The following is a 12,741-nucleotide window of genomic DNA, read 5'->3' as shown; positions in this document are numbered from 1 at the left end:
ACCCATGTAAAAATGTCCGTCTCCATAACTCCCTATACCAACATCTACCTCCCCGCAGGCGGTTCCATCTCGAACCTGTACGCGTTCCTGGCGGCGCGCCACCACAAGTTCCCGCAGTACAAGGAGAAGGGGCTCTCCAGCATCCCCGGACACCTCGTCATGTTCACCTCCGACCAGGTCAGGCAGGGTTCTCTTGGTACTTGTAATATCTTACTCATTTCACAGGTTCATTTTAAAATAAAAATTTGCCGTCTACCCTATTGTCAGGCAATATGATATCCGGAGCTGCGGAATACCTAGCGGGTTTACCGGGGCTCCGGCTCGAAAAGCAGGAGTAGGAACGGGGTGGTTTTTAGTCAGTAAGAGTCTGATATTCTCTCTCGCCTTACCCAAGGCGGAAAAAGTCATTGGATGATTTTCCTCAAAAAAAAAAGGCAATATGATATCCATGTTGATGAAGAACGTAATGGTGTTTTTCCACCAAAGATGTGCTATGTAACTGTATGCTACTATACAGCTCAAACTATGTGACCGTTTCCACCGATACTAAGCTATGTAGCTGTGGGAGGAAGATGAAGCTCGAGTATGCGAAGTATCGATAGTAGGGAAGCCATCCATAGCACACAACCATAGCACGCATCGTTCCATATAAAAACATAGCTTAGCTGAGTCCGTTTCCACCAGTGCTAAGCTATTTATACCAATGAATGTGCAACAGAAATTAATACAATGTGTAACAGCAACACAGCAACGTAGCAAAGCACATCTCTGTTGGAAAAGCACCCAAACTTTTGTATTTTTAAAATATTAACGATATTTCCGCTTTATACTTTATACGTTTAAATCTAGAACTTCCCTTCTAGATTTAAACCTAATAAAACTAACATGTTTCATAAAATATTGTGTCCCAACAGTGCCACTACTCCGTGAAGTCGTGTGCGTCGGTGTGCGGTCTCGGCACGGACTATTGCATCTGTGTGCCCTCCGATGAGCGCGGGCGCATGATACCCACCGAGCTGGAGAGGCTTGTCAAGTACCACAAGGATAGGGGCAATGTGAGTCTCATAAACTTTATATTAAATTGACTTTTTTTTATATTAAATTTGCCGACGTTTGGCCGCTATCTCGCCTGATGGTAAGTGATGATGCGGCCTACGATGGAGCACGTCTGCCCATAAGCAACCTATTCACTCGGGCTTTGAAGACACCCAGGTTGTACCCATCAGGAAACACAGACTCCGGCAAGGAGTTCCACTCCCTAGCCGTTCGCACTAGGAAGCTTGAAGCGAAGCGCTTCGTGCGTGTGGGTGGACTGCACGGTTGGTGCGGTGGCTGCCGTGCAAAATGTAGCGGGTCCGATTCCCGCACGGAGCAATTCTTTGTGTGATCCACAAATTGTTGTTTCTGGTCTGGATGTCATGTGTATGTGAACTTGTATGTTTGTAAACGAACCCACGATACAGGAAAAAATCGTAGTGTGGGTAATGTGGGCAATGATTAAAAAAAAGAAAGAAAAAAAAACAAACATGATTAATTTGATAATGACTAAAATGTAGTGTAAAATCTTTTGACTGCACAGTTGGCGCGGTGGTAGAGTAGCCGACCGCCGCGCAACATGTAGCGGGTTCGATTCCCACACGGAGCATATAAACTACTTAAAGGAACAGAGAGTAAAGTTCCCTAAGAAAAGAAGGATCCTCCGACCAGGCGAGGTGATCGTGTCTGCCGGGCTTTCTGCCCAACTGTTGTTGGTTAGGGATTTGCTATCCATGTTTATTCACATGTGTGATGTAGTATTTATGACGTCATCCGTTGATTTGTTCGTCGATCGTCTATGTGCGACTTTTGTCATCTGTCACTAGTCTGTAATAGCACCTCTGCTTTCTAAAAAAATCATATGAATATTATGTTGTCGTCTAAAAATAATCTCTATTTCCTTCCACATTAGGTTCCATTCTTCGTGAACGCGACGTCAGGCACCACGGTGCTGGGTGCGTTCGACCCGCTCGAGGAGATCGCCGACATCTGCCAGAAGTACGACATGTGGATGCATGTTGATGTAAGTACACACACATACATACAAAAAGAATATTGTGGGAGAATGTGAGAAGGGAAAGGTTTCTAAACCAACTAAATATTTACTCTTCAAGATTAAATAAAAATAACAGGAAGTATGAAACTGACACCAACAACCTACAGTTAGAACTAGACCATTTAACTGCAAAGTTGCACACCATGACCAACAAATATAGTGCATCTGAAAAACAAATGAGAGAATACATGTTGGCGATGGATGAGTTAGTGCGGTCACAATCACAGGAGAACCAATGTGAGAAATGTGATTCTAGCAATGTACTGCCTGCTTGTACTTTGCCACCATGTGATACCACCTTGCCTCATGGTGCCAGTTTATTACTTCCTAGCCAATGTAATAATAACTCTAGTTGTAATAACAATAATGTTGTGATCTTCAGTGATGAGAGAGATTGGAAAAAACTTAGGTTCCTTATTGACAAGTAAATACCCTGGACAATCAATAATAAATCACTGTATGCCCGGCTGTACTTTTGGTAATATTTTGGAGAGAATTATTAATTATAATTTTAATCATGATGCTACCCTCATAATTATTTGTGCAAATAGAGGTAGTTTGAATAAAAATAATTTTCTTAAATATCATAGTTCACTTGTAGCACTTAAACTAAAGCAAATAATTTTGTTTACATTGCCTTACAGCAATAGCTTGCCACAGGAAGAAAATAACCATAGATATAAATTAAATGTTGCAATGTGTAATTGCATAAATTATAATTTATGCAATTACACAAATGTACATATTATTGACACCAACAATTATGTTGGTAAACATGTATATTTGACGAAAGATAGGTACTATCTTTCCAGGTATTATTTAAGACAGATAGCTGTGTCGCTATCATATTTTATTAATATAACAGCCAAAAACTTGGCTAAACAGGTTGCTCCTATTGAGCAACATTCAAATATTGACATAGCTCAAAATAATTCTATTAGTATTGACATTCCCCATAATTTAAATTAAAAAATAAGACAAGAGAGTCCACCTCTTGCAAATATAACAGTAATGTTATCAATCTGGTTCACCAAAATATTCAAGGTTTTTTGAGTAAGGAATTAGAAATAGAACTATTTTTAAATTGTAATAGTATTGATATTCTGTGCATTACTGAGCATTGGTTGAAATCTCATCAACTAATGTTCAACTTTGGTAATCATCAGATTGGTAGCTCGTTCAGCAGGGAGAACGCTATACATGGTGGTTCACTAATTTTACTAAATAACAAACTTAAATTTAAAGAACGCAAGGATATAGTTAGTTACTCTGTTGAACGTACTGTTGAAATAGCCTGTGTGGAATTAGAGCGGTTTATTGTTTTAAGTGTGTATAGACCACCTACTGGTTTGTATGACTGTTTTGAAACAGTATTAGATGAAGTACTAAATAAACTCAGTAGTTCAAATAAATTCATCATTACTTGTGGCGATTTTAATGTAAATTTGTTAGAAAATTCTAGTTTAAGTACAAAAATTGTAAGTTTATTTGCCTCATTTAACCTCACGAACCTGTTTCTGGAGCCCACTAGGATAACTCCTACTAGTGCCACTTGCCTAGATAATATTTATACAGACATTGTACCAACTAATAAACAAATAATATCATTGCTTGATTCAGATCATTGTGGACAATTAATTTCAATAACAAATAAAGTAAATAAAGTGTCGAAACCACATATTATTGTTAACCCAAAGACTGAAAGACGCATTGAAACTTTCAAATCTAAACTCACTGACAAAATACCTTTATTATTAAGGAATAAAAATTCTAATAACTTGTGTGATGAATTTTTTAACATTTACCATACCGAGTTTAAGTCCACCTTCACACCTAAAACCATACCAGCTCATGGCAATGCGTCTTTCAATCAATGGGCAACTACTGGCATCTATAAGAGTAGGAAACGCCTATATGAACTTTATAACGAGAGAACATATATTAATACAACTGAATTTAGTGAATATGTAAAGAAATATTCTAAATTATTTAAAAAAGTTTGCTCAATTGCAAAATCGTTATACTTGAGCTCTAAAATAAAAAACAGTGACAATGTAATTAAAGCGACCTGGAGTATTATTAACAGTGAAACAGGGAGGTCTAAAGAGAAGAGTAGTGAATTTAGTCTTATAATTGATAATAATATAATTAAAACGGATGCAGAAGTCGCAGCTGCATTTGAAAACTTCTTTTCGGACGTTCCTGTATCCACTACTAAGTCTTTGAACTCATCTCCCACAGTTGCAGAATCTTTACTAAAAGAAAATGTTGCAGCTTGCAATTTAGGCTTCTCTTTCGAACACATAGATTATGCAGATATTGTTAAAACGTTCCATACCTTGAACAAGAAAAAGACTGCAGATCTGTGGGGTAATTCTGTGTACATTACCGGCTCTGTAATAGATATTGTAGCACCCGTATTAGCTCTAATCTTTAATAACTGTGTCGATCGTGGTGTGTTTCCTGATCTCATGAAGAATAGTAAAATAACTCCGTTATTTAAATCGGGTAGTACTTCTGACCCCACTAACTTTAGACCTATTTCAGTACTACCTACATTCAGTAAAATTTTTGAAAAAATTATTCTATATCAGTTGCAAAGATTCTTTAATAGAAATAAATTATTACATGGAAACCAGTTTGGTTTTACAAGGGGTCGTTCAACAACTGATGCCGGTGTTGAACTTCTTAATAATATTTATGATGCATGGGAGGACTCGGCCGACGCATTGGGTATTTTTTGTGACTTATCCAAGGCGTTCGATTGTGTCTCTCATGAAACACTGATCAGGAAGCTATCCCATTATGGAATACGGGGCAGCTCTCTGGATCTTCTTATTTCATACTTGAGTGATAGGATTCAGAGAGTCGACATTAACGGAAAAGTTTCCTCCGGGTCTATTGTTAGGATGGGTGTTCCGCAGGGGTCAATTCTCGGCCCGTTTCTCTTTCTTATTTATATTAATGATTTACCTTACCTTGTGAAGGATAACCATGGGATAGTACTATTTGCTGATGATACATCTTTATTGTTTAAACTCAAACGTGGACAATTAGTCAGTGATCATGTAAATAGTGCTCTCTCAAAAATAGTACGCTGGTTTAGTGCCAATAATTTATTACTTAATGAATCAAAAACTAAATGCATTAAATTCACAACACCAAATGTTAGACATGTGAAAACCAGCGTGCTAATCAAGGGCGAGGAGTTGGACCCTGTAGATTCAACTGTCTTTTTAGGTATAACTCTGGACGCTAAGCTACAGTGGGCTCCACACGTAGATAAGTTGTCGAAAAGACTCAGCTCTGCAGCATATGCCGTTAAAAAAATTAGAAATTTGACCGATGTAAATACAGCGCGATTAGTATACTTTAGTTATTTTCATAGTATCATGTCATATGGTATCCTCCTGTGGGGAAATGCTGCTGACATTCAGTCTGTCTTTGTGCTGCAGAAAAGAGCCATTCGATCAATTTATAATCTTAGTCCGAGGCACTCTCTTAGGGAACTATTTAAAGAAATTAATATATTGACTGTTCCTTCTCAATACATTTATGAAAATGTAGTGTATGCTCACAAAAACATTAATTTATTCAAAAAGTATTGTGATATACATAATATAAACACTAGAAGTAAAAACAAATATATTGTTCCCACTACTAGACTTAAGAAAATAAGTGGTTCGTTCAGATGTCAATGCATACGCTTTTACAATAAAATTCCCAGCGATATTCAAAGTTTGAGCCTGAATAAATTTAAAAATGTTATTAAAGAAAAACTGAATAGTAAAGCTTTTTATAAAATTAAAGACTACTTAGATGATAGTCAGGCTTGGGAGTGAGCCGCTATAATGTCCACACAGGTCATGTTGACATGTTTGTAACACAAGTTACATTTTTATACAATTTGACATGATATACGTTAATATCATTCGATATTTTTTTGTTTTCACATATTATTTTTAAAATTGTTAGTTTGAGGACCGTGCGAGAGTTTGCCTAGTCATTTCACTTTTAGTTAATTATATTCTGACAGTGTGAGCATTTGTGTGGCCTACCCAAATGTTCTTTTGGTTGGTATTGTTCGTCGGATCATTCAGCAACAGCCGTCAGCTGAGCTCATTGTAAACTGACACATGCGTGCTGCCATCTGAACAGGTCCGCTCAAACTGCTGTGGTTCTTTCCTCAAAAGACCACTACAGAATAAACTTGCACGGTTCTCCGACATCTTTAATTGATTTTGTCTGGACTTTAAAAGAGACTATGACCTCTGAGTTTGTTTCGGCATTTCTTCTCAGAGTAGTCGTATAGGAAATGCCGGCCTCATCTAGCTATTTGAAATATTGACGTGTAAAAGTGTTATTTTATAATCTATTTACAGAAATAAATATCATTTATCATTTATCATTTATCATTATCATTATGGGAGAGTCATGCTTTGGCACGAATGGGCTGGCTCGACCGGAGTGATACTAAGGCCTCACAGAAAACTGACCGTGAAATACCTACCATACCATAAAAAATACGTAGCCTATACCTATCACTCTCCGCCTACATAACTAGATAAAAAAGAAAAACCAAAAATCGTTTAGTTGCAATCTAAAGAAAGACAAACCAAGAAACAAACACACTTTTACATGTATTTTTATAATAAGTAAATTAACTAAAAATCACGGTTTACTCACGGCAACACGGGCAGCTCTGATCGCTTACCATCAGGTGACACATAGGCTCGTTTGCCCACTATTCCATAAAAAAAACCTTAATTTAGAAAGCTCTACGCGTTTACTGTCCCTTAGTGTTTCAACTGCACTAAGGGACAGCAAACGCTGCTCATGATGAAGAGTCCCTCTTTGACTTGAGCTTTTCTCAGTATACTTACGTGAGTAAACCGTGATACACTTGCACATGTTTTGAAGTAAACATTTTTCTCATGTAATATGTAGACTGCTGTCATGTTATATGATTACTATACTAAGTATAAAACATTGCCATGTTGTCGCAGGCTGCGTGGGGCGGCGGTCTGCTGTTCTCCAAGAAGTACCGCCATCCTCGTCTCACTGGCGTCGAGAGGTGAGATATTATATTATTCATTTAAGTGTTAACAGAAATATGAGTTTGTTTTTCACAGTCGAAGTTACTACGGTACGTGTTACTTTCACTGGTTTCGTTGATCAAGTCCAAAGTGCGACTGCTGGATAAGCGGTTTCGGTTTCGATTCCCGGGTCGGGCAAAGAATTAGTTTTTTTCTAATATAATAACAAATTTATGGTTTTTTTGGGTATGAAGCTAATTAAATATTATGCACCCAATATTTGCATGCCTATTGGATGGAATAAAGAGATTTATATTAACTTAAACAATATAACATCCTGGTCATGTGCTAAAATTTTTTCGGCAAGTAAATTGTTTTGATTATTATATATGATTGATACAACCAATGTTTGCGACGGCATTTCTTCGTCTAGCAAACCATCGAAAAACCATAAATCCTCTTCTTCCATTTACTTAAAAAAATCATTAAACAAAAAACTCCTAACAATTTTCTTTAACACCCACCCAATTAGAACTCCATTCTTAATGCCTACACATCTAATTGCCCCAGCACTCGATACAAACCCGAGCCGAAATAAGTACAATCGGCTACAATCGGGGAACCTGGCTCATTATCCCCCTATTAATCCAAGCTGCCATTACCGCCTATCAATCATGAGTGTCCCGCGTTAAATGCCGATGTATACTCGTACTAAGCCCGGCGGGGGTAGCGAGGGGGACGGGGGACGGGGTAGGGGGGAAATCTAGCTAAATGCAGCAGACGCGCGCGTTGGACCGTGTGACACATGTTGTAGGGTTGGTGCGAGACGGAAAATGTGTGTAGTAAAATATTGTTGGAGTAATATTTTAGGTTATCTTTTAGGTTTTGTGTGTCAAAATGTGTCTTGGATTCAATACAAGACATGTAATGTGTGACCAGTATTTGGTCACTTAATTTTCTTTAGGTATAAAATAAATTTATATTAGCCTAAAATAATTACGAAATCTAATACTTAATGAGAAGGTGAAGATTAAAATCAGGATTTTCTTAATCAAAATTGTGCCACGCATTAAAAAACCTAACTAAAAATATGTGAATGTCAATGTATGCATATTTGAGTGTGGAACAAAAAAAATCTTATAGTAATGGGATGAAACTCAACATTAATTAATCAAATAATAATTACACACAAAAATCATATCGCCAACCCTACATTACCCGTCAGGGATTACGCGTAGCTCGTAGCGGCTACGGTCGTAGCACTCGTAGCGTTCGTAGCAGGCCGGCAGTTCACATGTCAATCTCGCGAGTTACTCCCGATGTCGGGTAGAACGTTACAGCTGATCGCGTTAATCCGGTGCCCGGGTGTGGAGAGAGAGGTGCTGTGTTTATGTATTTTATTATAGAGAGAAAATTATTATTAAGTCTTTGACTGCCAATAGAAAACTGTTGAAGGCAAATTCTCCACTAACGTCGGTCACTGGTGACCACCACGGCGTTCAGTTTGTTAATGTTAAAGATATTATACAATGATAAAAAGTTACTTAAGAGTGCGATGTTTTAACCTTCAAATGGGAAGCAGGAAGTCTTGGGTTCGATTTCCAACTCAGAGAGAAAAAGTAGACAAAGATTTTATAAAACAATAATAAGCAACTTAAGAGTGCGACGTTTTATGCTTCGAATAGGAAGCAAGGAGCCTTGGGTTCGATATTCGAGTTGAAAAAGGAGACAGTTCTAGGTTATGTAAACACGGTAATTTTAGTATCATAGCATAGGACTCATAATATTATAACTGGCTTTTAAAAAGCTTCTATTCAGTTATTAAAAATGTAATGTTACATTAAAAAACCCTGAAATAATTATCCAATCACCAAAAAGAAAAACCAATTAGTTACAAAACTACACCAAAAAAGACCTCCCAAAAAAAAAGTTCCAAACAGTACCCTTCTTACCCTCCGTGCTTACCCTCTCACTGAAGCGATGCGACCTCTTTAGAGATTAATTAAAACTCCCCCACACTGCGACTAATAAAAAACAAAAAACGGTCGGTCGGTGCATCCGTCTGCACTTGTGTGGGGCTCATTTATCACGGCCCACAGTTTCAAATGTACTGGCTATTGCACCGTAGCGTATTAGAACGCTCTAATAGTAGAATACAAATAGGGTAGATGACTAGATGTAGATTATTTTAAAACATTAGACACGTATTTTTTTATGGAAACAAATACTATCGACGGTATTTTTATTTGAAATATCGCGTGACGTCACGTCTATGAACGTTTTATAGGAAGAAATGACGTATTTGCCGTACTCCTAAACTTTGATTCGTTTTATTGTAATCTTACTTATATGAGAAAATAAAGAAATACGTGTCTAATATTTTTTCATAACTTGACTAATGGACTAAATGGGAGTTTTTAATTTTTATACTTCGTAAACATCCCTATTTGTCACATACAACATATTTTTCAACATAATGCAATAGCGTCTGATCATTTAACACTCAAAATTGACTGCTAAGCGTAGAAATGATGGCAAACCTTTCTTTTCTAGAGGAAGCATAGGTTTCCCCAATAACCCCATACTCCGTAACTATATCTAAAAGGCTACTATCGGTGACAGGCCATAACTGTTTTAAAAAATCGCAGCCCTGTGACTAGTTTAAAATTTTTCAAAAAATCTTACATTTAACATTTTACTATTGTAATAGTACACACTACGGTGTAACAGCCTCCCCATGCGACCCTCAAAGCTGTGACAACAGAGGATTATCGAAATCCAAAGCGCCGGCAGAGTGCGCCACTGTGCCCGCACGATACACTCTCTGTTTAACTTTGTACTTAGCTCGCTCGCTGCCGTGTCACAGCGATCTATTTTGCATTTACTTGGCACTTTTAGTTTAAAGTGGTTGTTTGGGAGGGACGGTGAAGGAATTAAAGGAAAATGTTTTTAGGAATTACGTTTAGTTTGGCAGTAAATTGTCATCTTGAAGTAATTAAATGTTAGTATTTTATAGGCAGAGTGATTGATGCGTTTAGGAAATATTGTTGTTTGATTTAATTCCCGTGATATGTATATAAAAAAAATGTTAACTAAAACAACGGTTTACTCACGTAAATATTCTGAGAAAAGCTCTACTAGTTTCGAATCATAGAGGGACTCTTATGAGTAGTTTGAGCAACGTCGTCGCGTCCTCACACGCTGCTCATTATAAGAGCAATAGAAGAGTTAACAATAGTTATTTTAACAAATCCGTCTTTGATTCACTGATTTTAATATTTAACAGAATAAAATAACAACAATTAACTTGTCAAAAAACTAACAAAAATATTACCAAAACTACGCCAAAATTACCCCTTCATTGAAAAAGAAAATAATAACGCGCCCTCTTTACTATACCCTATTTCACTCATACCCTCATAAAAAATAATCTCCAAATCTGCAATCTACGACTGTTTTCTAGCCCATCACACATTGCCCTTGCTTACCATCAAACTAATTCGTTGTCACCCCTCGAGCAAATAGAAAGGGGTAACGTGGGGTAAGTTGATTCGCAATTGATTATAGCATTATGCAAATTGCCAGGTTCGACTCCCCGGCGGGTGAATTGACTAATGACCTTGGGTTTGTCAAAAATCAACAACAAATTGTATTTCACATTGAATTAACATTTATTTGCATAATAATTGTTGGAGTGCGGCTGTGGGGTGCATTAGTGGGCTCATGTTTAATAGTTGGAAAAGGACATAGCTAAACCAAAGTATGGACGTCGTAACCCGTACAAATAAATATTGAATAAATATGGTACCTAGCAATAAATAAAGCCGCATAAATTAAAGATTGATATTTTGTAGTTAAGAAGGTCCAGAAACTTGGCATATCTGCGCAATCCTGAAAATAAAGTAGCGCTCCTACGTCAAACAACGTTACAAAAACTTCAAAATATAACATTGCTCTGAACTTTTCCAAGGCGTTTTGAGGTACCTAAGCCGAAAGTTATTTATATATGAGGTAGATAGGTAAACAGTTCTTATACTAGATAATGAACACAAAGTAACCAAGGACAGACACAAAATATATAGTAAGATTGTGCAATCTTATACAAAATATATATTTTGTGTCGATCAAAACATTTACAATTATTTGGTTTCAGAAAAAAGTCATTATATTACCGTTATTAAAAATTGATGTTCGTTTAATTATTTCGAATTGATTTTCGGGGAAACTAATGTCCTAATAATAGCTTGCAGTACTTACTTCCGTGTTGTCATGTCAAACCACAACAGAAAAAAATCAATTATGAAACTTATTTTTGTTAATTTTTGTTCACCAAGTTATAAGAATTAGTTAAACACAAAATAATTCATAAGTGAATATTTAAATGATACGGGTTAGCGTGAAATTCGTATTCTTGTTATTATGCCTGGGTCAGTCATTTAGCCATCTCCTTTAATTGTGATTTTGAGGTGGTTGATGCAATGAGATATTTTTTTAAAAAACGTTGTCCAAACTAGGATTTTTTCTTGAGTCGTAGGTTTGTGCGTTTACAAACATACAAGTTTATGCACATGACATCTAGATTCATAACAACAATTTGTGGATCACACAAACGCGGGAATCCAACCTGCTGCAATTTGCGCGGCAGCCGTTTGCCCAGCCACCGCACCAACCGTCAGTGTAGTAACTAGCTTCGAATGGAGAAGAACGAGCAAGAAACTAGATTCCTTATTCTTTTAAAAATATATTATGAGTTAACATATAGTGTCTCTACTGTTTTTCTACTTTTTTTACTCTACTCTCTACAGTACAGCACTGGTGGAAGCCGGTTTGGCAATTGAACTTCGTTACTGACGTGTCTACATTGTTACAGGGCTGACTCCGTGACGTGGAACCCTCACAAGCTGATGGGCACGCTGCTGCAGTGCTCCACCGTGCACTTCAAGTACGAGGTTAGTAGCATTCACTAATATGTCTCATTCTTAACTACTAGTTGTATGTAATACTTACTGTAAAGATACGATAGGATAGTCATACCTTTCTAGATAAAAATATCTAATTAAATAAGAAATAAAAGGGTCACAGGTCTACAATGTTGGGATGAAAGGTAAATTCGTAGGACCTAAAGTATGTTAATTTGCTAGTGATCAATCTGAAATGGATTCCAGTCCATGGGTGGCGCCGATCGCTTACCATCAGGTGATCCCTCCGCTCGTTTGCCTCCCTCTATTCCAAAAAATCAATTTCTCAAAGTTTGTTTAGTGGGTTAAATAACAGTTTATGTGCATCGTAATATAAGCAAATCACAAATAAATAGGTAGGTAAGTAACAAAAAAACAATCTATATGCCTGTTTAAATCTCAATTATATTTACTAACTTTTCATAACTACACAACACAGTAGACAACGTAAATTGCGGCAGTAGTTACTTCATTTAATTACTTTTCAGCCTAAAAATATTATTTTAAAACGAAGCAAGAAAATTACTTTACTCGCAAAATGAGTAATTTGAACGAATTTACTGAATGAATGACAGAATGATTTGATTTACTTTTGACATTACAAGATACCACCTTGGAAGATCATAGACAAATCCCTTTAGCCGTTATGACTAAA

General features: G+C 36.9%; 1 protein-coding gene across 7 annotated transcripts in view; it reads left to right on the top strand.

The window, feature by feature from the left end:
• The window catches only part of LOC118279909 (glutamate decarboxylase), an 80,126-nt gene that overhangs the window by 59,695 nt on the left and 7,690 nt on the right, over positions 1 to 12,741 (top strand). For all 7 annotated transcript variants that reach the window (XM_050702297.1, XM_050702296.1, XM_035599752.2 and 4 more), the window contains 5 exons: positions 59 to 177; positions 915 to 1,055; positions 1,949 to 2,059; positions 7,099 to 7,166; positions 11,999 to 12,077. In XM_050702297.1, the coding sequence (XP_050558254.1) occupies positions 59 to 177; positions 915 to 1,055; positions 1,949 to 2,059; positions 7,099 to 7,166; positions 11,999 to 12,077 (518 nt within the window). The remainder of the gene's footprint in view (positions 1 to 58; positions 178 to 914; positions 1,056 to 1,948; positions 2,060 to 7,098; positions 7,167 to 11,998; positions 12,078 to 12,741) is intronic.

Source organism: Spodoptera frugiperda, chromosome 22, assembly GCF_023101765.2.
Source record: "Spodoptera frugiperda isolate SF20-4 chromosome 22, AGI-APGP_CSIRO_Sfru_2.0, whole genome shotgun sequence".
NCBI lineage: Eukaryota > Metazoa > Arthropoda > Insecta > Lepidoptera > Noctuidae > Spodoptera > Spodoptera frugiperda.
This window is presented reverse-complemented; position numbering and strand designations above follow the sequence as displayed.